The sequence below is a fragment of the Hippoglossus hippoglossus genome, chromosome 21 (assembly GCF_009819705.1).
Source record: "Hippoglossus hippoglossus isolate fHipHip1 chromosome 21, fHipHip1.pri, whole genome shotgun sequence".
In the NCBI taxonomy this organism is placed as follows: Eukaryota; Metazoa; Chordata; class Actinopteri; order Pleuronectiformes; family Pleuronectidae; genus Hippoglossus; species Hippoglossus hippoglossus.
Genome location: NC_047171.1, coordinates 15,203,114 through 15,227,183, shown reverse-complemented (window position 1 = coordinate 15,227,183; position 24,070 = coordinate 15,203,114). Strand labels below are relative to the sequence as shown.

Genomic DNA, 24,070 nt, shown 5'->3' with positions numbered 1-24,070 from the left:
CCTCATGTGCAACTGCAGGAAAACAAGCAACTAAAAGCAGCAAACAGAAAGTACGCCATTTAAGCTAAATATTTACTTTAATGAACCTTTTCAATTAATTCAAAACTTAACATGGTCCTTTAGACATCCAAAATAAATTACGTAAACATTCAGTACTGTGGAAAAGAAGACAGGCAGTTGTGAAAACCATCAGTCAACAACCGCAAAGACAGATTTGAGTTCCCTTAAACACCAACAACTGCAAGAAGGTACTGTATATTACCGAGGTACACCCAATACAATTCAGGATATTGGAAAGGGTTTTCCTGGTGTACAGAAAAACACATTCAGTAACTTACTCATAAAATCAATGTAAATCAGTGAGGTCCCATAATGAATTCAATAACAAAAAGAGAGAAAGTAGTTCTACAGCGGGTCCTGCAGACATACAATCTTCACATTCTCAGAGTCAGACAGATGCAGTGTGTATGCTTGTACTAAACAGTATTGTTAACCAGAGTTATGAGAGCCAAAAGAAAACAAATACTTGATAAAATTCCTCACAGTGAATCTGCTATTTGGCTACAAACAAAAACGTAGTAGTGGAACAATAATTTGAGGTTCATGGAATTATTATTATTTTTTTTTCTAAAATCAATAAGAGCAAAGGGAGTAGACACTGTCAAACAATTTCAATGTGTAGACATTTTAGATAGTGTAGAGATAAAGTACATCACAGAGAAATAAAAAGGAGCATATCTAATTAACTTGTAATTAATACCATATCTTTCAGACAACTGAATGAGCTACAACAATGTCCCTTGGTCTTTCCATAACAGATTCTGGGTGAACCTCAGAAGTATTATTGTGGAAATCAGACAAGTTAAAACATTTCAACTTCACACTACATGATCACTGTTGTGCCTATTTTAGATATTACACTCATATGGCTGCAGGTCTAAAAGCTTGGGAAGAGGACTTATTGGAAAGCTTCATGCTTGAGTTTTTTTAACTCTCTGTGGAGTCCAGGAATTCTTTCTCAATGATGTGCTCCAGCTTCCTCAGGACTGCACCCGGACTGGTGGCTGGGTAGTCTGCTATTGGGCAGTGTTGCATCAGGTGGCCGTTAGGGGGAGGAACCTGGAAGGAACAGCAAAGGGTGCGAAGAAAAGGTAACAGCTGTGTGATGGAGTGCAGGGAGCACTGGGTGAGGAGGGGGAACTCCAAACGCTCGGTGGAAGATTCCTCGCTCAGTCCGTTCAGGGCCTGGGAAATAAGGTCAGGATATTAAAAACCAAAACATCCCTCTCACTTAATGTTCATCACAACCGAGTGTTAATTCATATGACATCATTACCATGAAAAAAGATCCACCTCATCATAACCAAACACTAAAGCCTCCTTCAGACATTTATGTAAGAAACCACATGCCTGAGTCAGTTCCAGATATGTCCCAGACCCTAGCCCTCTAGTAACATATCAGAATGACATGAGCCCAAGTGAGAATACAGCAGGAAAACGTCACAGCGGGTGATTTATACCTGCCTCCTGCATGCTCTACCCAGACGCCATCCCTCCCTTGTTGTGACGGATATGACCCTGAACAATCTGCTGTGATTTTTGACTTTTTAATAGATTGGAACCAATTGAATATCAAAAATTCCATCTCATCTTTGTTGGAGACCAGGATGTAGAAGATCTAATCTGACCTTCACCTTTTCGAACATTAGTTGTGTTTGTCACTCCCGTCTGGCCTATCTTTGCAAAAGGTAAAAAATATAAAGCTGGCAGACTTTAACTAACACTCTGCTGGAGTTTTGATCCCTTTTGAAAAAGGCTTAAATAAAACCCTAAAAGACAATATTGACTTTATAATTTGTGTTTCAAATTTCCACCACAACAGTGTGTCTGAATCTAAGCCTTCCAATATGTAGCAAACTGATCTTACCCCATATCTTTGCTGTATCCCTTCCAGTACTTGGACAACATGGGGTATGCATTCCTGCTCAGCCTCTATCAGCGAAGTCTCTGGGCCATTGTAGCGGTTCACATCCACTTCAGGGACAAATGCCCAGCGATACCTGCATGTGGATACAAACAGTTATACAGAAAAAGTATGACAGAAAATAACTTATCTAACATCTAAATCTAGTTAAAAATGGTTTGAAGTTATTTTCTAAATTGGTCTCTTACATCTGAAAGAGTGGTATCTGTTCTGGAGGAAAGGTCAAGGAGGTGTCCAGAAACTTGCAGGCTGACAGGTACATGTCCAACTCTGCCTGAGAGAAGTTCACCGGTCCATTTCTTTCAAGGGCTCCACGCACCACTTTTGCCAGTCTAGGTAGTAAAATAAGACCAGAGTAATTTAAGAAAGAGCATTGAAGGGTGTCAGTGAAAAAGGATTTTGTGAGTAAAAGAATTGAACTCACTTTGAGACGTCTTTATCCGGCTGCAGAGATTTCTCTAGACGTGCAAAAATGCGAATCTGAAGAACGACAAATAAAATAGACATTGGTACAGTATTGAGCCTGCGTTTAAAGCCATGTTCTTACAGGATGTGATCTTACCAGTTCTGTGACCATGATTGGCCAAAGAGATGTCAGGTGCTGGGATGAAATCCGCAGCAGGAGAACACGAAACATCAAGAACATCTGGGCTGAAACAGCTGGGCTGGGGTTCGTACGCAAAGCCTCTGTGAGACGCTCTGAAAGGGGGAGGATTGTACTTTTATGAAATGTTACAGAACAACATTTTAAACCACTAAATTACACACAGTTACAACAACATATTCTGGAGCAGTGCCACACCTTGGATGAGGGGCAGAAAAGGATGATACTGGTCGAGTTCTCCACTGAACATGGCAAATGCCTGGCGCTTCAGCAGCATGGGTTTCTGATCTACGTTACCAAACAGTTTCAAGGAGCCACTCTGCAAGCCTACGTCACAGGAAAAAAAAGTTTGTAACAGCAAATAATCCAAAACATCTCGTGAAGCAGACATTTACAGAAGTGACAGTGTGGCTGCACTGGTTTGAAAACGATTCATCTCAATTTACTCGTCTGAAAAAGTGCATAACTTCTTTAAATCCTTAAGAAGCTTAAACTTTATATTTGTTTGTTTGAATTGATTATTCTACAAACTGTATCACAGATTTTGTCACACAAACAGGCTGTACTCACTCATGAGGTCTTTAAACATGGTCTTCTCATGAGTCAGCAGATGATCAATAATGGATTTCCAACTAGAAAGAACACAGGGGAGTCAAGCATGAGAGTTTTTCAGTTGATTTAAGTAACCTAATTAAATACACCTCAGGGACAAATACTTTCCTTTTCGTATAAAGATGCAGCAAAACATAGAACAAAGACGCACAGTGGAGCAAATGAACAATCTGAATGGTAGTGATGAAATGAGCACTGTCATGAATTGGGCAATGGTGGAAGAGAATTTGTTTTATGTCTAGAATAATAAATATTAACAGATACTAAGATGTCTATGAAAGAAATTTAAAGGTTAAAAGAAGTGATCTTGACACAAGCCCCAATTATAAGCAGGAAAATAAGAGATGGCTTTGCCTACTAGAGCTGTCAGGCTGAAATAGACTCAGCAGTTGGTGTTGCAGTTGTTAACCTGTACAGCGAACTCCGGGTGGATCCTCCCCATGGTGTTGTCTGTTACCTAGCAACAGCTTCTACCTGTTTCTGTTCATTTCTCAGCAGCCAGTCAGCCGTGCACCCGGCATGCGTCTCTTGTGTGTTGATGTGAAATAAAGCACTGACTACTGCACGTAACTGCTGCTAGATAACTTTAGAAAGGATTGGCGCGAGTCAAATGACACAGAAACTTCAAAATATTCTAAGACACTGCTCTACTGATCAAATTTGCTGTTGAATTGAATTACAAAGATCACACATCCATCTTCCGCAATGACCCACTGATTATTAGATAAAAAACAATATATAACTATAGTGCTATTAATGACAGGAAAGGAAAAACACAACCGTGGATACAGTTCATGATTTATCTGAGGCCACACATGTCCTCTACATGCTATATATTTGATGGTTCCTGGTTGTAGAAGTGTGGTGAATGAATGAAATAAATTCCAATCCAACAGACAAACCCACTAACCTGGGTGCACAGGAGGCATCCATGGTGAAGAAGAGGGGGTCCATAAAGAGCTCAAAGACCTCTTTCTTCCAGGCCCTTTTGGTGTAGGCATACCCGCTCAGATTGCTCAGCAGCTGAGCACCCGCATCAAAGCTGGGCATGTTGTAGGCACTAAAGAAGAGAAAGGTAGTTAGTGGAACTCTATGAAAGGACCAGTATCTAGGAGTTAGTAGTGGCATCTAGCAGTGAGGTTTCAGATTACAACTAACTGAATACTGCTCCCCTCACTCCTCCTGTTCGAAGTATGCAGGAGACGCTATGGCTACTTTCAGAATTCTCCTGGGAGGCTGTATGTGTGAACTCAAATGTCCCAATGAGAGGCTCTAAGACTTTCTCTGGAGTTTCTTCTGCCAGCCACCAAGTAAAAAATCTGGAGGATGTCTGAATGAGCACATGAGAGAAAACAGCAGGAAATCCCCTGGATCAGGGCAGACACCAGTGACAGTCAGTGTGTGGTTTGTCCGTTCTGGGCTCCAGTAGAAACATGGCAGTGCAACATGCAAGATTCTTTATTTCAGGTAGTTATACACTAATAAAAACATAATTATGAATATTATATTCAATTTCTGCCGGTAGAACAATCTAAATCTACTAAGACTGAAGGCTGCAAAGCTATTAACACCAAGATAACTTAGAGCACAGCGACAGCAGTTACCTGTGGTTCTTCAGGTACGGGAAAACAAAGTACATGAGCCGAGAAATGAGAGGAACGGCTTTCTCCTTCTCATCGCTGCGGTACACCATGTCCAGAAGTGGTGCCAACATCTGCACAATTAGAAAATGTATTAAACACTTCAAACACTAATTAACTCGCTATAAAAACAAATAAAATCACAGAACCGTACCTCAGCCAGGAGAGCAAGAGCCTGCACACTGTAAACTGAGGGAGCTGAGGAGGAGACCATGGTGCTGGCTTGAGCCAACTCTGACAGGGAGAAAATGAGAGTGAGTTCATTTGTGAGTGTTACCAAGCTTTTAATATTTCTAATATTTTATGAATAATAAATAAATACAGCTGAGGTTGTACACGCATGTTTTTGGGAGAAGTTACTGCATTGTTCACCTTCCACATCTGCGTCATCAGGCTCGTCTGCTTCAGGGCACACCTGCGGCTGAACTTTGACCTCAAGGCTGCGGCTGAGCCAACTGGTCTGCTCCAGGGATGACCCCGCGATCCCACCCACCGCCTCGAGGATCCGCTGAGTCACCTCCTGCATGGTAATGTCAATAACTTTGTTTACATGTACTTAGTTCAGCACATTACTCTTAACTGACATGTAGTTGAGAAACCTGGTTTCTCTGCCTTATATACAGATAACCAAGGCTCTAATTAGCTTTTTACAAGCATGATGAAAAACTACATACATGGAAAATAGTAGAATAGACGAGCTTGATTGAATGGAGTAATGAGTCCGCATATTTGAAATAACAGTCGGTCCTTAACTAAAACTAATGTAAAGTAGCTTGTATAGGTCTAACTAAGTCAGTTTATACTGTTAAACATTTGAGTTTTTGTTCAATTTAGACACTGAGTGCTCTGTTCTGTTCTGTCTTTTTGTCATTCTGCTCCAACAGGCCATGCTTCCAAGATAAGAATGGGGTTCAGGAGAAATCTGGTTATTGACCTGCTGCATATATAAACCAGTTAATAGTTACCAGTCTACTACCGTGCAGTTACTTAAGTGCAAGTAAATGCACTGAATATCAACACAGAGGCTCACATGGTTTTTGTCATGTATCATACCTGCAGGTCTCGAGTATCCTTCTTATTGTCCAGGTTGGGGAGTCGATTGACAAAGTCATTGAGGATTCTGCAAGATACAAAATATTTCTGAATTTCACATTTTCCTAAATCAATTAACTTGAATAAAGGGAGAACATATCTGACATAGTTTTATTTACAAATAAAAAAAACCTTAAGGCAATGCATTGTCATAATGACATATTTTAACAATAAAAATGATTATGAGTAAATAATATGAGAAGATAACAAAAGTTTTCAGATTGACTGACTGCCTCTTGTCCACAAACATGGACTGCAGAGAGCTTTGGTGTGTTTGTCCTAAATAAGTTTGTGTAAGTAGTACCATACAGATGTACTGTTACTGTTAATCAGAGTGTGGGATAAGCTCGGAATGTGTAAAAACTGACCCCAGCAGTAAGAAGTGTCCAGGCGGGGCCAGGTTGAGCTGAACAGACTCTCGCAACAGACTGAGAAGAGGGGCAACGTTCTCGTGCAGAACCGGGCCAGAAATACTACAAACAGAGACGGAGATCATTACACAAGTGAGCATTTCCATGGCTGTAATAAATCTGAGGTTGAGACTTCTGTATTTTCTTACTTACCTCTGGATATAGGCGTAGCTGAATTGTAACATGGGTATATCAACCAAGGCTGACTTCTGGTGGAGAAAAAGGTAGAACATGTTTTGAAAATGAGTGAAAATAAACTTTAGAAACATAATCATGAGCATCTAAGTGTGTATATGTGTTTGCGTACCTGTTCTCCTTTAATCTGATGTGGTTTTTTCACCACCTCTTTGATCAACTGCAGGATGGTATCTGTATGCAAGGTGTTCAGTGATTTCACCAGATCCACAATGGCCAGACGAGCCTCACTGGCCACAGGTAAAACCTAAAGAAGAGAAGAACATAAAGATGCCAACAAGTTCTCTCAAGCCAATCAGTGACACCGATGCGACTTGCTTTGTTTCTCCACTCACTGCAGGTCTCACCTTATTTTTATGTCTCCTTCTACTCTTCCTGCTGCTCCACACTACTCCCAGTGAAGCCATCATCTGAATGCCATACTGCCCAGTCAGAGGGAGCAGGAACTCCACTATTCGGTGGCGAAGGATCTAAACATGGACACGCCGTAAATTAAACCATTTAGATGATACTACAAGGACATGGCTGAGCAGGAGATAATGTGTGAGAATATCACATGATCAACAAACACACAGCATTAACAACATGTTTGTAAAACACACACCTTGGTGCTTTTAAAGTAGACAGAGGTAGAAGTGCAACAATCACACACAGCATTAACAACGTGCTTGTATCACACACCTTGGTGCTTTTAAAGTAGACAGATGAAGAAGTTTGTCTGCTGTTCTGGCCAGAGTCAGACGCCCGCCGCTGAAACTCTTCCCTCTTGACCACGCCCCACAACAAAACCATGCTAGTGAGAATGTCCGGTAGAACCTCGATCACAGCGTTGCGTGCATTACGAACGTCCACAGGATCAGAAGCAACAAGGGACTAACAGAAAAAACAATTTGCATTAATATCATCATACAAATAAGAGATAGAAATCTGTATGTAGAGTATGTTTACTTCTCACCCTCTTGTTGTCCAGTAGACAATAGTGTGTTATAGTGGTCAGGCCTTCTAACAGAGTGAGAGGGTAGTCGGGGGCGATGTTCTCTCTCCTGCCACTGAGGCTGATAAGGAGACAATCAAATATTTCATTAAACCTGTTACCAGACACTAACCTTTTTGTGCACAAGCCCAGAAATAATGTACCTAAAAAATTACCGTCATAACTTGGGTCTCAAGCAATCAAGCAACTGCAACTTTTTCTCCCCAACAACACGTTTGTTGGACAAAAGCTTGGGTGCAATGGTTCAACATGACACATGACTAAAAAGATAGGGAGCATCTTTTCTGTTAATCATGTTAACCTGCAGGAGTCAGAACGGTTGTGCAATGCATAATTTGTAAAAGTTTTGTCAACATTGAGTCAGTTAAAGGCCAAAGGTGTTTGAAAAAATATCTTGTGTAATTTCTTAATCATCTCATTCTCATTCTACTCATAACAGATGAGTTGCTGAATTTTACAATTTAAAAAAAATGGATTTTGGGAAAAATGTGTTCTTTTGATCTAACTAACACATGAATAGCTGCTTCTGGTTCTTGCACATTTATCATGATACACACAAGCATACAATTAAATAATAATCCTCGAAGGCATTACCCTGAATTACAAAAAACAATTGCAAAAATGACTTTGCTTTTTTTTTTTTTAATTACGTGCCGTTTTTAGGTTTAACTATTGGTTTACTTGATAATGACATAAATTCTTACATCTTGGGTGAGAACTGATGAAACATTAAAAAAGACAAACATAAAACATAAACATAAAATGTAATTGTACAAAGCTATTGTATGAAAGCAGAACCTACCTCTGATTTGTCTTTCCTCCATCATGCTCATACAGCTTGACCAGCTCATCCAAGTTCCTGCAGATCTGACCGATGAGGGGCGCCACAATGATTCCTAATGAGCGTCCCAGGTAGGGCAGAATGGAGCACAGCAGAGACACCCAGTGGGGGTGCATGGCATAGCCATACTGTGGCTGCAGAGCCATGGCCGCGGCAGAAACAAACATTCCTTGGGCTGTAATGGGGTGACTTTGGACATACTGGGCTGATTTGATGGACTGCTGGAAAAGGACCGCAGATTGCCACTCACGAGCGAGGGGGGAACTGACAGTTGGGGATTCACGAGGCTCCACAGGCTGGCTGGAAGCTCCACCTAAGCCACCTGATGGGACGGCCCAGCCAAGCCCCACATGGTGCTCCAGGACTATGAGAGCCTCAAGGAGTTTGAGTAATTCCATTTGTAAGGGGTACTGTTCCTGCCCGCCTCCTGATCCAAGATTCACCAGACTCTCCTCTGACAGGCCTCCCTGCTCAACCAGCAGCTCCACATTTCTGGATGCTACTTTGTCCATTCCCCTTTGGCTGACATACATGGATGCAGAAAGTGTAAGCAGAGCATATTGCTGCACTTTACATCTGGACAAGACTCTGCGGATGGGCTCCGCACTGGCCCCATTCCCTTCATGACCTCGTGCCACGCAACCAAGCTGGTTCACCATCCGGGTTAGCACCTCCACACTCCTTACCTGAACCTCCCTGTTCCCCTGCAGGTCAAGAGGGCCGAGGCTCAGGTATGAAGGGTAATGAGAGCGCAGGAATCGCAGGCACAAAGACACCAGCAGTTCAATGAGAATGGACGGGGGCACAGAGGGGGAGAAGGATGGTGAAAGCAGGCAGCCGTAGAAGCTTTTGCCATCTTGAGCCTGTTGGTGTCGTTGTAAAAGGTTAGAGACCAGGTTTAAATGTGCAGCCGCGCTTGTGTCCAGAGAGTTAGAAGAGAGTGCATCCACCAGAGGGCACTCAGCGCTGCTCCTCAGCAAGCTGTCTAGCAGTGACAGACCTTGGAGCAGGTGGCGCCAGCCGCCCGCCACAGGATACAGCAGCACATGAAGAAACAGAGAGTCGATGGCTTCTCTCTTCTCACGCTCCTGTTTTAAAAGGCGAGACCTGGCCATTGTCTCCAGCTCTAAATCGTCCTCATCCTCACTTGACAGCGAATCAGATCCCTGTGTACGCTCAGACTCTACCCTCCGCAGGCCATTGACCAGCCCGCCTTCCTCAATGCTGCCATACAGAGCAGAACCAGAACCGGAGCTCTCTGTGGATACCTGGCCCCCGCTAGTGTCTGCTGACTCTGTGTGTTCACTCTCAGCCTCATCATCTGCTCTATTTTCCTCCTCTTCGTCTTCACTCTCACTCTTTGATGGCACAAAAGAGTCCGGTGGTTTCACCTGCTCTGGATCATTGTCCAACTCTTCCCACAGGGATTCCCTGTCCACAATGTTGGTGAGATTTAAGGTGGTGACCTCTGTTGCCATAGCATCCGCAGATGACCCAGATGTTCTGGTGGAGCTTCGACTTCTGCAGCCAAGAATCTTCAGGTTACCTTGAAAGCAAAGAGCATGTCAATTTAACAGAACACACACAAAACAAAGAATATATTCCATCCGGAAAAATGTATTCCCAAACCCACTTACCCGCAGTGAGATTTTGTTTGATGCTGTGAATGGAGGAGCGCTGAGTGGACGGGTGAAGCAGCAACAACAGAATAGGTTCCAGGATTCGATTCACATCATTGAGGGACAGAGCCCTGACCAGCCAGCACTGAGTAGCTGCACGTATTGAGCCATCAGTGCAGCTCAGACTGTCCACCACCACACACAGAGACCTGAGAGAGAGAGAGACACACACTTTGTAGGAACTGAAACAAAAAATGAAAGCTGTCTTTCTCTGTACTTCTTTAAGTGTTTTTTTTTTAACTTTATTTTGACAGTATGCTGTCAGTGATTTAAGAGGTATAATGGGGCATAAAATGGTGCATTTTGGAATGAGGGTGCTCTCCCTTTTACATATACTGCAATAATGTCTAGGGAGGCTAGTCAATCCCATTGCATTTATATGTTGGTGCCTGTATACACTCAGATTGTACAATAAAATGGGGATATGGCAATAGTCCCATTGTTGCAACTCACATAGTAAATACGGCTCTTATTAAAACACTTCTCTGGCACCACCATTAGGACACTTGTTAGCAGTTGCAGATTTATTTAATCCACAATCAGAGTAGCAGTGATGTGCTGAAGATATAAACTACATAATGTACATATAACAAGAGCTGACAAAATCTTAAATATTCAGGAATGATAAAAAGATACAGTATATGCGTTACTGCTCTCCATTTGTCTTTACTGAGTTCCACTGTTCAGCTGTGTACTCACCGGTCAAAGGAGCGGTTGAGAGACATGGTCCTGTTGGTCTGGATTTCCCGGGTCAGGTGCCACAGCACTGTGAAGCGATGTAGTGCTTCCAGCCTAACAGCCTAGAACAGACAAACACAATGGTGAGGATGAGCCACTGGCTTGTTTGCTCAACTCATTAAATATCATAGTGTCTGTTTGTGTCCCAGTTACGCTGACACGTGTCGAAGATGCTGGGATTAAATTAAGATAACAAGTTGCGTTTCAGTGTGCGTGTGTGTTTGTGTGTGCAGCCATACACACCTTGTCTTTGTGCAGTAGCGCCTGGCAGATGATGTCTTCACAGATTGTCGCTGACGGAGCCAAACAGTGAAGCCTGTAAAAGAGTTCCACACAAGAAATGTGCTGCTCTCTCCGATCCATGTCCAGCTGGCTCCACAGAACCTGAGACACCCTCTGGATCACAGCACAAAAATAGCACAATCGTAAACACCACATTTAAACCACAGCTTTGAGCTGTACGGACATTTTCTTTTTAATAATCTGACCTGATAGAAATCTGTGCCCTCCTCTATGACACGTAGCAGAGCAGGGTAGATGGGTGGCACAGTGACCATCTGCAGCCTCCCACTCAGAGGGTTAGAGTCAGAGGTCTGGTAGCGTCTGTGCTTGTCCTGGATGACCAGCGCTAAAGACTGGGAGTGGTTGATAAGCTCCAACAGGGAGGCCACTGCTGTGTGTTGAATGTGATAGTCCCTTGACAGGCAGCACAGTATCATCAAGGACCTCAGCCATACTGGCAGCGTGTCCTCTTCACTGCCTACAGAAGACAAAAACATTGGAATTACTTATCAGTGGGTTAAAGCAGGTACATGACAGTTATATTAACTCAGCAGCTATAATACAATCCATTTGTGAGCTGACCTGTGCAGACAAACATCTCTGTGTGTTGGGCCAGAGTCTCCTCTTCACTCATATAGACAGGGAAGGTGGCGCACTCCAGCAACAGGTGGCAGGTGGCGGTGAATGCCTGTCGACAGGCTTCAGAGATCTCTGCTCTGCCCCGTGGCATGTAGCCCGCCGCCCAGTCCACACATCCTGACGGCCCATGTTCCCTTTTCTTCTCCTCAGGGAATGTCGGGAGCTGCACATCAGATGTGGGGTGGGGTTTGTTTTTGTTTGGATTGAACAATTCAGTCAGTTTGTCTTTTATTTCTCGCCCCCCTATGCTCTGCAACAATGTCTTCTGATCCACAGAAACAGCGGCTAGATCTGGTTGGAGTCCCTCCTCGGGTCCCCGGACATCCTCCACCTGCACCAGCAGGTATCTGAAAAAAATGACGGGTGAAAATATTTAGAGATCATAGGTTTATAGAGAAGTACATATTCTTTGCAACTAATATGACCACAATTTCATCAGCTATTATCTGTCAACTCCATCTCCTTTTCGCCGTAAAACTATTTTCGACTGTCCGACTCGTGTCTTATAACACAAGAGACTAAATGTTCTCCACCCAAAACACAAACAGTGATACTTTTTGTGGGTGCTTTAGGGCCAGATGACATTTTGTCTATCTGCATATGAATATAGACAAGTTAAAAAAGGTGACAGCCGATGCCTTTCAGTCAATGTGTTATGCTTCTTTTCCTCCACACGTGGACAGTTTACCTGTGGGCAACCATAGCCGGCTCAAACAGCTTCCAGCCCCAAAATCTTGTCCCTCACCTACATATTCTGCATAATCAAATGGAGAATCTTATTATAATCTGACCATGACTCAGTTGTTTACCTTGTGGTTATGAAGGACAGTATATCCTGCAGGCACAGGGTCATTGTGTCCACACTGCCTCCCCTCTTCCACACTCCATCACCGTCTTTGCTAATTTCATTTCCATCGGCCCCCATCCCTGGTGGGAGATGCTGCTCTGACGGTGAGGCACTGACCCCTAAACCGCTGTCTTCAGATCTGATTGTTGGGTAAACAGCATTTGCAGTCTCTGCCTCGTCTCCTCCATCAGTGTACTGCTCTTCATCTCTATGGCGATGACTAAACTGACCATTACTGGCATCTTCATCTCCCTCCATCTTGACATCCTAGATAAAGTGAAATTTGCTATGGTGAGGCACTTTCAAAAATCCAAAACATTTAAAAAGAAACCACTTTGGCACAAACTGTAAAATGTGTAACCTGTGTTTCTTTGCCTTCCTCCTCTGGTGTCTGTAACTCTGTCTCCTCTGTTTGTGACCCTGCTTCAATGTCTATATAAGCCACAGGCATTTGGATCTTACTGAGGACCTTGAAGCAGGCACGCACGCTGTGTGTGACATCCTCCAGGCTTACAGAGTCCATATGACTGTGCAAGGTTTGCAGCATGATGCTTAGCATCTCAGGGAGGAACTGGGACTGGATGTCAGCATGTAGCTCCTGTCAATAAAAAAAAAAAAAAAAAACTGAAATACAGTTTGGGTATTATGTTAAAAACTGTCCCAGAGGATCTGTAAGCCAAGCTGCTGCTAACATTTAAAAAAAAAAAACTTGTTTCTCGAACAAATTCATGATGCGGATGTTCAAGAGGTTAATTATCCACAAGAAATCTCCTCCTCTCCACAACAGTAATGACCCAGCCATTAAATCCAGTAAAATCAGTGGATCTCTTACAATGTTTACAATGTCACAGGAAACCTCGGAGGATTTGCGTGACGCGATGCCTCAAACTTTTGTTTTATTTGTTTAAGATCTAGTCATGTGATGACCAAAACCGTATATCTGCATAAAATATAAAACTTAAAAGGTCTAATATGTCAACCAAAAAAATTTGATTTGAATTTAGAATAAAAGGTCAATTTTGACCACTTCTGGCAGAAAACTACAATACTTGTGCATGCAAAAAGGGAAAGTGATGCCAGTCACGGCCGACCAAATAAAATGGACAGTTACATTTACAGATTTCTACAGGTTTGAAAATTGGCAGCATTTTGGATAATTTAAGTACACAACAAAATATATAACAATGCTCCTGTGTTTCCATTGAATTCAGCGAAGTGACTTTAACTGCAACTAACCACTGACCAAAGAAAGGCTATTTCCAATTTTTTAAGAATTGTAAAAGATTGCTAAATAAATATTTACAGTGTATAGTACTTTTATCCTAACCACTTATATAATCTTTATAGTTTCGCCTCTCATTCACACACGCTGCTGACATCATTTTTTATTGTTAATCCCTATTTTTGGTGCAAGTTTCACTGCACCAATTTTGTTTTGCATAGAAGAGAACTAACAATGTGCTGGCATGCACATTGTTGTGTGTTGTTTACCAGAGGAAGAACATCCAGCAGGAAGATTATGAGGGTGGACATCTCTGAGACAGAGGGAGCAGGATGACTGCAGTCCTGCCGAGGAGGCGTTAGTGGGTCGTCTTTTTCTCTGTGGAGAAAGAGAATGAAATTATCCTTTATGTTAACTTGTGGGTTAAAATGTTAAGATAAACAGGGATAGTCACGACATATGCTAAATGAATTCTTGACAGTCAAAATTATCTTTTCAATTAAGTTTTAGAAATTAACATGTAGAAGTCCACCCCACAATACCTGAGAGAAGTGCAGAAGCGTCGTGTCATGTACTCCCACAGGTATTCACTGTTCATGGAGCTCACAAGCATATTCACTGCCTTTATGATCTCTGATGCGTTCTTATTCTCTTTTATCTTACTGTTAAAGAAAACAAAGCAAAAATTACAACCCATGTTCACTTTGTCAGTTGCAATATTAGTGAAATATGAACATCCTCGCAGTAGTGCTTTCATCTATGACTTTCACCTGGCAAGCTGGTTTCCTGAGAGCCCTGAATTGGTGATGCTCTCCTCCTCCAATATCTCTCGACAGTAGCTGTAGAAGGCTCGGACCACCTCCAACAACACACTGCTCAGGACAGCTGGGCCTGAGCAAAAACATCATCATTGTAACAGTAAAACAACCTTAGAGAGTGAGACTGAGGCAATGACACAGAGTGGTGGATCCAGTAATTCAGCATTTAGACGTATTTGTGCACGGCTGTGCTCAGTGCTGCCTACCAATCTCTGGTTTATCGAGCAGGCTGACGATGATTCGAAAGGGCCTGAGGTATCCAATCACATTCTCTGGGTTGTTCTCCACATCCTTCTGTTTGAGGATGTTAATCAGACCCTGAGGTCAAAGAAATGAGCAGGTGAGAAAAAGTGGAACTGGTGACAAACACACATCAAGTGCTCTGTTCAAAGCAGACACAACTGACCAAGAAGAGACGTGTAAATTACTATTCACTGTACAAGCTGAAATATAGGCTGGGCATCTTTACTCAGGGTTTAAAATCTTTAATAAACCCTGTAACACCATGTGCTTTATTTTGATTATTTCATTATAAAGTAGAATGGCACTCAGTAGAGCGCAAACCTCTGCCAAGGCCGAACAGTTCTCTTATGAAACCACATTTAAAATCACTAGATCTGGATTGTTTTTTGGGGATCTGCACCATTGCACACACTCATAACTATCAGTCCCCCAAAACATGCCAGATTGTTTTAATCAAGATGAGCATATTTCCCCAAAATGTCAAACAACCCTGACAAACCAGTTCATAATTAAATATACCTTTACTTATGCATTTTTCAGTGTTTGGCATGTGTGTGTGTGTGTGTTATCATAGGAGTCAGTTACCTGTACAAGGTAATCTCTGGTGTAGGTGTTGAAGTAAAACGATGTGTGCTCCTCTGTGGTGGAGGAGAGGGTTGGGTGTGGTGCCACCATTTCCCCTTTTATGTCTGTGCCTGAAAACACGTACATGCGAAGACAAAGATTAGTGAACTGTGAGAAACATGAACTGGCCAAACTCCAGCAGCCACACAGTGGTCATGTGGCCAAACACATGATTCATCACTGAGGTCAGCACCTAGGACCCAGGCGTAGAGGCGTCTGTTCAGGGACATGTCTCTGCGGAGCAGCGTGAGCGAAGCGGAAGACACCATAGCGACCATGTCCTCCTTACTCAAAGTAATACACGTCTCCACTGGGTCCTAAAACAACACATGTAGTGACAGTAAGCTGAAAGTCATGATACAGCAATTTTTGGCTTATATACAGTATATTACACACAGTGATCCAAGAAAAAAAACTTCCACATTAACTGTTGTTATACTGATAATGTGGTGATATAACTACGTCAAGAGGGCAACTAATATAATTCCCCAATTTAAACGTAGGAAACTTAACTGAATTATGTGGAGAAAATAGCAAAAGGCCACGCATCAGGAATGTCTGATCTGATGGACACCAACAATTTGGGAAGCATTTTAAAGATCATCTTTATTTTCTGTGTTTAAAATTGGATTAACTGAGGGTTTATTTGCAGCAGACTCTTTCATAACTATTAAAATAAGGGTGATTAAAAATTAGTAAGCCTTTCTCTTTGGCAGGTAACAGAGGGAAAAGATGTCATGGGACTCTGATTAAAAAATGATCACAGCAGCAGATATGGAGAAACAGAAGTTAACATTTCCAGAATAACAGGAGAGAAGTGAGTTTTTGTGTGAATTTACCAGGCAGGTGGCAAAAGGGAAAAAGTAGAGCAGGATTTCAAGCATGTGCCTCTGTACCAGGACATTTGAGTCTTGCAGAGAAAAACACACTGCCTTCAACTGGAGACGGACAGAGGCAGAGACATTTAGACAGGTGTACAACTACATTGAGACATTACTGAAATATGCTCATAATACAAACATTTCATCTGTGTTGATTTTAACTATTAAATGGGTTTTGAATCAAATGTAAGACAAAAACTCACCAGGAGTGGGCTGTTGTAGCCTAGCATGTGTATCTGCTGGCGCAGAGAAGCCGTGCGGTCAAAGTGTGTGACTATGAAGATGGCGGCGGTCAGCCGCACATTAGGGCTCACCACCATGCTGCCCCACAGGGCCCCATAGAAGACCCGCTGACCCACGAGCATAGACAACTTGAGCAACAACGCATCAGTCCTGCACAAAGAGAGAGGACACAAAATGGACTCATTGACAACACATCTACGAGTAAATCTATACTTCACAGTGGCAGCCGAGCCTCGTGGTCAAACCAATCAATCCTGATCCAAATAACCCTTCAGTATACACGTGCTGTCTAGAGGTCAACTGACTCATCCACCGTTACTCGGTGCAAGAGCAAGTCTTTGGTCATCCTGTTAAAAGATACATTGTGGGCAGATGTGGTTCAGGAGGTAGAGCGGGTCGTCCACCAAACAGAAGGTCAGTGGTTCAATCTTCCGCTCCTCCTTTTGCAAGACACTGAACCCTCAGAAAGCTGATATGCCATAAAGAAGTGTAGTAGACGTGCTGTAAAGACTGGTTGTTTATACTAAAAAGTGCTTCATAAATGCAGTCTTGTTTACATCTGTTGAAAATTCTAAATACACACTTGTAAGTCTTTATCTTCATACATTTTGGACGATACCTTTTTCACTGGTTGTGAAGTTAGATTCACTCAATCACATCAAATGGTCGCCTGTTTAATGTCAATATTTTGCAAACTTATGCAAAATAAACACTGATCATTACATGGTCATATACGTTGTTTGCAAATGTTTGGAAACCCCTAGGCAAATTACATACGTGACTGATTAACGAAGAAGTCTGCAAACAAAGTCTTCTGACCTTTGCTGCAGGGGAAGACTTATTTAAAGCAAGTGCAAAATGTATTAGTCCTAGCTTTGGTGTAGAACAGGAAAATGAAATGTTAAAGGGTGAAAATATGAATAAACAAAGAGAACAAGGCAACTGTACTGTGATGAGTCAGTATAGGTAAGAACAATAAGTCGTGGGCACAAGTTATTAAGTCGTGGGAACGTGATTCATAACTTGAGTTATGAATCTGTTCCTTATTAAAAAGACCTGGTGAACTTGGAAGCCTCTTGGATGAGAGATGAATCACTCTGATTGAGGCCACACTATGTTGCAAATCATCATAATCAGACATAGTTTTAAACTTTTATCCTCCCCTTTAAGTAAGTTTGTCTTCAGAAATTAAATATGTAGATAGATATATGGTTTACAGATTTACCTTGTGACGCCCTCGAGGGCCGAACTAACAATACAAAATGTGAATGGGAAAACGAAATATTGTCTTGATATTGGCTAAGCCATCAGAAATCACCGATCACTCTGAACATCGGCGATCCCCTATTCCATTGCCTATTGGCACAACCCTACCGTGAGGCACATTAAATATATGTATATAAAAAAAATAAAACAAGAACAAAATTGGTTTCTGATCAACTCTTTCTTTCTTTTGACAAAAAACGGTATGTGCAGTGTACCTGTCATTGACCTCCAGTCCCTCCTCCAGGCCTGGTAGGAGGCCTGTTATGAAGGCCTGTAGACTGGGCAGCAAAGCCCTCTGCAGTGGGAGATAGTATCGCTCGTAAAGTGTCAGCAGGACGGGCTTCACCGCCATGGCTGCATGGCTCAACAGTGGGAACAATCCGGAGCTGGGGAAAAAACAAAAGAGACACATAAACGTACAAGTCGTAAAAAATGCACTTGTAATCAGGTCAGCACTCTTCTTGAAGCAATAAAAGATCAAGGCTAGTTTCTTCACCTGTAGATGAACAGATCCTTGGCGAGCCATTTTGTTCCGATTATTTTGAAGATGACCTCATAGGTCTCAAGGGCCTTGAGGTGTACGCCACTGGGCAGAGCTGGGTGTAGACACTGGGCCAGACGCTTACCTATGATCGACCTCTTGGGTAGGAGTGAGTAGCGGATGTTACTCTGCAGGGCCTGATAGAGAGAGAAAGAGACCAAAAAATAAGAAGCTGGATTTGCTATTAGCCAAAGAGTTTCGACTCTGCGTGAGAATTTCGCAAAACAAATAAAAGAAATGAACCCACACAGAAATACCAGTTCTACAAGACTTGATGCATAAGACTTTAAACTTCTCCTCACATTCTCTGCACTTTAAAAAGGGCACATTTTTGCGCATTAACACACAAAGAACCTCAAAGTAAATATCTGCACAGAAAGCTGAAACAGAAGTGGCACATTTATTTCCTCAAATAAAGATGACTTGAGCATATATATAGTGTAACGAAGAGTTTCGATGAGAAAGAAGAACTTCCTCATAACTACAGAGAACTGAAACACAGTTACAGCTGTGAAACTGACACATGCAAAATAACACCAAAAAAAGGGAATTCAGCACCAGAACAAAGTTCATTCATATGCACATAATGAGATGTTTGGAGAATTAGCAGCTACAGTGTTTGCATGGCATTAGGTCATCATTGTGCATCGCACCGTACCTTATTGAGTTTCCCCAGGGATGAGATGAGATCTGCCCACTCACTCGAAGACTCGAAGTTTCGCAGCGCTTTCTCGATGACTCCCGTGTAGCTGCGGTAACGGTAGTCATTCTGCAGCTCTAACTCTTCAGGATCCATGATATATATCAGTCTGATGTCAGCATATTTAGCACAACGTGTCTGGAAAAGGGGGACATGACAAATTAAAAGGTTTTAAGGAAATAAACAGTAAGTTTATCAAACTCACGAGAAGAGTCAGTATCTGTTTGTCTGCAATGTGTCAGCTAGCGCCCAGCCTCTGAGGCCTGTTTATGGCAAATCAAATTAGCCAATTTAGCTCTGTTCACTGGCCTACACACGTTTCGAGGCAAAGGAGACAAATGTCCTCATTCATGACTGGACAGTGTTTGTGTGACTGACCTGTTCCTCAGTCTGAGGAGGGAGGAGTCCTCATAACACAAAATCTGTGGCTCTGGGTGCACTTCTAGATGAAAACAAGTTATGGAATAGGCACAGATATAAATCGGGATAACATTTTTTGTCTTGTCAGTAAATTTTTAGCCTCTCTGGGACAAAGTTTGGGCAATATTGTCAGATATCAGCACCCAGTGGCAATTTTTACATGTCTAGCAGACGAGCATCATTACAATTTGTATGGAGTTGTTGTTTTGTGTTTCATTCACTCTCCTCTTCTCCTTGAATTCCAGAGGGAAATGTTTTGCTCTTTCGCTGCTAATGTTTTTCTGCAGGTAAGATGAAAGGGATGAGAGTGGAAGGCCTGAACCAAACAGTAACGTTGCAGGGCATTAAACCAAAAGACAAGCCACCACTTTCCTATTATATTATTAATGCCTTTGTTTCTCTGATCCTTTGTTTGTATAATAGTATTGATTAATGAAGCTTTAAAATGGTCCTGAGAAAGAACAAAATGTGGAAAGGATTTAAGTTTAGTCTACACTGGCAAAAGCAAACAAAAAAAACATTTGACATAGAATGTACCCAAATGTTACAAATATATTGTATGATATAGAAAGAGTAGCTTTCTTGCTTTCATGCACATGGAAAAGGCGGTGGTGTGTTTTTCTCACATGTAATACATCTGAATATGGCTGAACAGGGAGGTGGGTAGGGGAGTGGAAGGCAGGATTAAAGAGGAGCACAGACATCTGGACTCCCCTTAGCTGAGCTGAGAGAAGCTTTGCCATCGTGGAAAAGCCCAACAACACGTGCTCAGGACGGCAAGCGCATCAGTGCATCTCAGATCTTTCGAACCTAAATACTGGGTTCTTTGATACTAATCCAAATAAGTAATTTAAAGACACAAGTTTTGGCCCTGATGACTGATGGGCTTTTTCAATGCTTTTTCTACACTAAATATTTACCCGTTACACCTAAGAACAATCAATAGGTTAATCAACAAAAAACAATGAGCACCAGTTGCAGTATTAAACTGCCTATAGAGCAGACCTTCAGTACAATAAAGAAGTAGAAAAACAGAAAAAAAAATGAACCCACTTCTAGAATCTGGACCGATGGGAATTAGAGGGAGATGGAGGTGGGCTTGTTTCTTCACAGTATAGGGAGACAGCCAGTGAGCGAGAGAAAGTTGGGGATATAGCAAGTGGAATGAGTGAACAATTTTGAAAAAACAAACTTGTATATAAACTGCATTATTTCTACTTTATTGTATTTATTCATAAATTCTAACTATAATTTCCCCTTGCGCTGCTACTTCCTTGTGCTGCTGTCTCATTTGTGAATCTCCTCTACAGAAGATCAATCTCACCTCATCATAAATTTCTAAAAGAAGAATGATGAAGAGAGCATTTCTCCTCTCATCACATCCTAGGCCCTAAACACTGCCAGTCAATAAACCTCTCACACTCCTCCCATAAACCAGTTACATGATGCTAATATTCTCATCAGCCGGCGTTGAAGGCACCATGGAGCCCGACTGACCCTAATAGTATCTGTCAACATTAATTTTACATTACCTCCCACAACATTTTGATAATGGTCCCTTAAATTTAGTTATTAACTAACAAAGGCGTTTAGATGACTATGTAATAAATAAATGTGTCATGTAATGGAGAGAACTTAACTAACTAATAATTACGTTTTTTGGTTTGGTTAACAAACATCACTGGCATCATATTTTATTAACAACTTCAACGCCATTCACTTATATGTCCCCATTTTGTCATTAAAAAAAAAACGTGTCTAGAAATGATCATTTTGTTGAAATATAAGCCCGTCTTACCAGTGAAAGCCATGTGCAGTACTCGTGACTTCAGTATTATAAACCCTGTCACTGGTGGATTACACTGTCACCCTACTCCGCTATGATATTAATATTTAACTGCATGAAGACAACACGTGGACGATGACGCTGTCTAAACGGCAACTACTCCTTGATTAAATCAACAGCATAATGTAAATAAAACATAATTTTCCCTTTATAAAAAAAAAACAAAACTAATGTGAATCCTTCAATCATCAAACAATGACCCTAAAAAATCCCCAGCTTAAAAACAGGTGACAGCTTGATAGTCAAACGGTGCAGGCCAGGCAGAACAAAGTGTGCACTCTCACTTCCTCAAGTGTGTGTAACAGCAAAAATACAAAGTGCGATAAAACCATAATAACATATTTCTATAGGGTGGTGTTGAGCAGAGCAGTGTGTGCTTTGAGGGAGGATACTCAGGAACACAACAGGGCCAGCTAAGGACTGAGTCACCTGACACAACCAGCAGCAGCACTACAACAGGCTTCATGGTGCCAGTGTTGACAGCTGTCAGATAGTACATGAGGAAAAGTTGAAACTAGGGCTGGGCGATAAAACAATATCTAAAGTTATTGCAATGTTATTTTTCATTCAAAACAAAAGAATACAGGTTCAATACGTCAATATATTGCTTGTGGATTGTGCAAGCACTCTAAGATAAGATTAAATAACTTTATTGTCACTGCACCAGTGCAATTATCTGCCCATAAAGACGAGTTTAAAACGACATTGTTCACTCAGGGGCCAAATTGCAGTCGTTCAACTTAACAGAAAGGATATTGTGACAATATGTGATTTGGAAGTGTTTATCTTTAAGTAGTTTAGGCCTTATCTTCCAGCCCTGATTGCATCCAACAGAAACTGTGGCCAACTAACAAGCAGCCGGCAGCTTAAATGCCCTGTGACTGTAGCGGATCATCACTGGAGACACTGCTGAGCATATTATGTAAGAGAAAGCACCTCAGACTACAGACTGGATGATAACATCACCACCTAAAAGACCAGACATGTCTGCTGCGGGGAGATGTTTGTGCACAGCTAGCTTATGCACGTTTTAGCTATAGTGCCAATCGTTATTATTATTATTATTATTATTATTATTATTAGCTAGCTTAACCGTAGCTAGCTAGCGGATAGAAAAACGCAATTCTACACGTATTTAAACGAATTTTTTTTTATTTAAACAGTGATGAAATAAGAAATCACAGTACCCCCCCCCCCCAGATGAATGGAGACAGCATGCGCAGTCAGTAAAGACAATAAATACATCGCCGACTCACCAATAGCGAAGTAAACCCAGGGTTAGTATCCGCAGCGCCTCACAGCCGCCCGGTTGGAACCCGCCCGCTCGTCACGGTGGACATTTCTCGGTAAACGTGGTTGAAAGGAGATCGGCAGTGAACCTGTGAAGTGTCCCAGAGGACGTGTGGGTGTGTGTGTGTGTGTGGGTGTGTGTACATGTCTATGTGTCAGGGATCATTCCAGCAGCCTCAGCAGCAGCAGGTCCGTGTGGGGCGGGATCCTCACAGTCAGCTGATCCGCGGAGGCACGGCTCACTCCCCCGCGCAGGAGAGGGGTGAGCTGCAGGGGGGGGAGGTTCAACGCCGGGGGAGATGTTTGTCTTCAAGCTGCCACTAAACAAGTCAAACACTCGAAGCAGCGCTAATTAGGCTTCTGCCCGAGGACGAGAGGAAAACCAGTTTCCTTCCGCGCGGCATTAAAATGTAAATGTACACTTTGCCGTGGCCCGCGGCTTTGGTACGGTCCAGGATGTGCAGTGTTTACAAACCTCTCGCCTCACTGTGAAGTACCTTCATGCTTCAATACCACACAGAGAAGATCGTGTTTATAACAAGACTGATCACCCAGTAACAATCAAAGACAACTACTACATTTAAATGGGATAATAAGCCTCTGATTAATTAATTCATTACTTAATTAAAGGTAAATGTCACAGTTACAGAGCGAGGTTTCCAGAGTCCTCCCCAAACTTTAATCATTTTATGATTGAATTGAATTTGAACATGGAGACATTAACCCTTATCAAACTAACAAACAAAAAGTCAGTGCACACAGTTTTGTTATTTCCTGTGACTCTGGATTAAAGTTATTGTCCTGTTATTATTTGTCATATTTGGATATTTCTGTTATTTATTCTTACTTTATTGTAAATTTAACTTGTTTTGTTTTTTTACATTATTGGCCTGCTATTTAATTGAATGTTCACATTCATACAACTTAATTGATCCCAAGGAGGACAATTCATTTGCAGCTTACACTTCTCACAATCACACAAACAACATCCAATATGATACGTGTCAAAAAGCACAGGTCAACAAACATACAGGTCGGTGAAGGACATCAAGATAAAGATTAAGGAGGTAAAATAAAAAGCAATATAAATGCAATAATTAGCTAATAAATAGACATTGTGATTGATATCTAATTTGATGGATCTTCCATTGTAACACTGGACTGTATTGTCTATTCATGGCTGATTGTTAACATATCTTATGTGTTTTGTACACTGTCAAATAAAGTGAAAAAGATATGCTTCAACACTTTTTGATTTCTTTGTTACTCCAAATACATGTTAGGCTGCTTTTTTATCATGTGCTTTATTTCCCATAACTTCTATATGTTTATATGCACTTTTAAACTGATGTAAATACAAATTATTATAGAAAACAAGTGATTTTGTTTTTCTGGAGAATGATGCCATGAAAGTTATGA

At 41.8% G+C, this 24,070-nt stretch overlaps 1 protein-coding gene across 1 annotated transcript; it reads right to left on the bottom strand.

Moving 5' to 3' along the window:
- Window positions 1-58: 58 nt before the first annotated feature.
- On the bottom strand, window positions 59-22,878 carry dop1b (DOP1 leucine zipper like protein B). The gene is made up of 38 exons (XM_034574220.1): window positions 22,618-22,878; window positions 19,054-19,233; window positions 18,351-18,532; window positions 18,070-18,240; window positions 16,549-16,738; window positions 16,304-16,402; window positions 15,658-15,781; window positions 15,426-15,535; window positions 14,804-14,915; window positions 14,550-14,670; window positions 14,322-14,441; window positions 14,049-14,157; window positions 12,919-13,155; window positions 12,520-12,824; window positions 11,654-12,057; window positions 11,278-11,549; window positions 11,033-11,185; window positions 10,751-10,851; window positions 10,010-10,200; window positions 8,334-9,918; window positions 7,493-7,592; window positions 7,219-7,410; window positions 6,885-7,007; window positions 6,650-6,784; window positions 6,496-6,551; window positions 6,301-6,405; window positions 5,894-5,960; window positions 5,213-5,360; window positions 4,995-5,074; window positions 4,805-4,914; window positions 4,111-4,260; window positions 3,159-3,220; window positions 2,787-2,915; window positions 2,547-2,683; window positions 2,409-2,464; window positions 2,173-2,316; window positions 1,928-2,060; window positions 59-1,245 (listed from the first exon to the last, which is right to left on the bottom strand). The coding sequence occupies exons 2-38, from the start codon at window positions 19,189-19,191 to the stop codon at window positions 988-990; spliced, it is 6,909 nt and encodes a 2,302-aa protein (XP_034430111.1). The 5' UTR covers window positions 19,192-19,233; window positions 22,618-22,878; the 3' UTR covers window positions 59-987.
- Window positions 22,879-24,070: the final 1,192 nt, after the last annotated feature.

Bases quoted from the DNA above. Each gene is read 5' to 3' on its own strand.
- dop1b (XM_034574220.1), bottom strand. From the start codon at position 19,191: ATGGATCCTGAAGAGTTAGAGCTGCAGAATGACTACCGTTACCGCAGC. The intron at 10,201-10,750 runs GTGAGTACACAG...TCTCTCTCTCAG, and splicing joins CTCAACCGCTCCTTTGACCG to GTCTCTGTGTGTGGTGGTGG. The intron at 5,361-5,893 runs GTATGATACATG...ATTACCATGCAG, and splicing joins AGGATACTCGAGACCTGCAG to GAGGTGACTCAGCGGATCCT.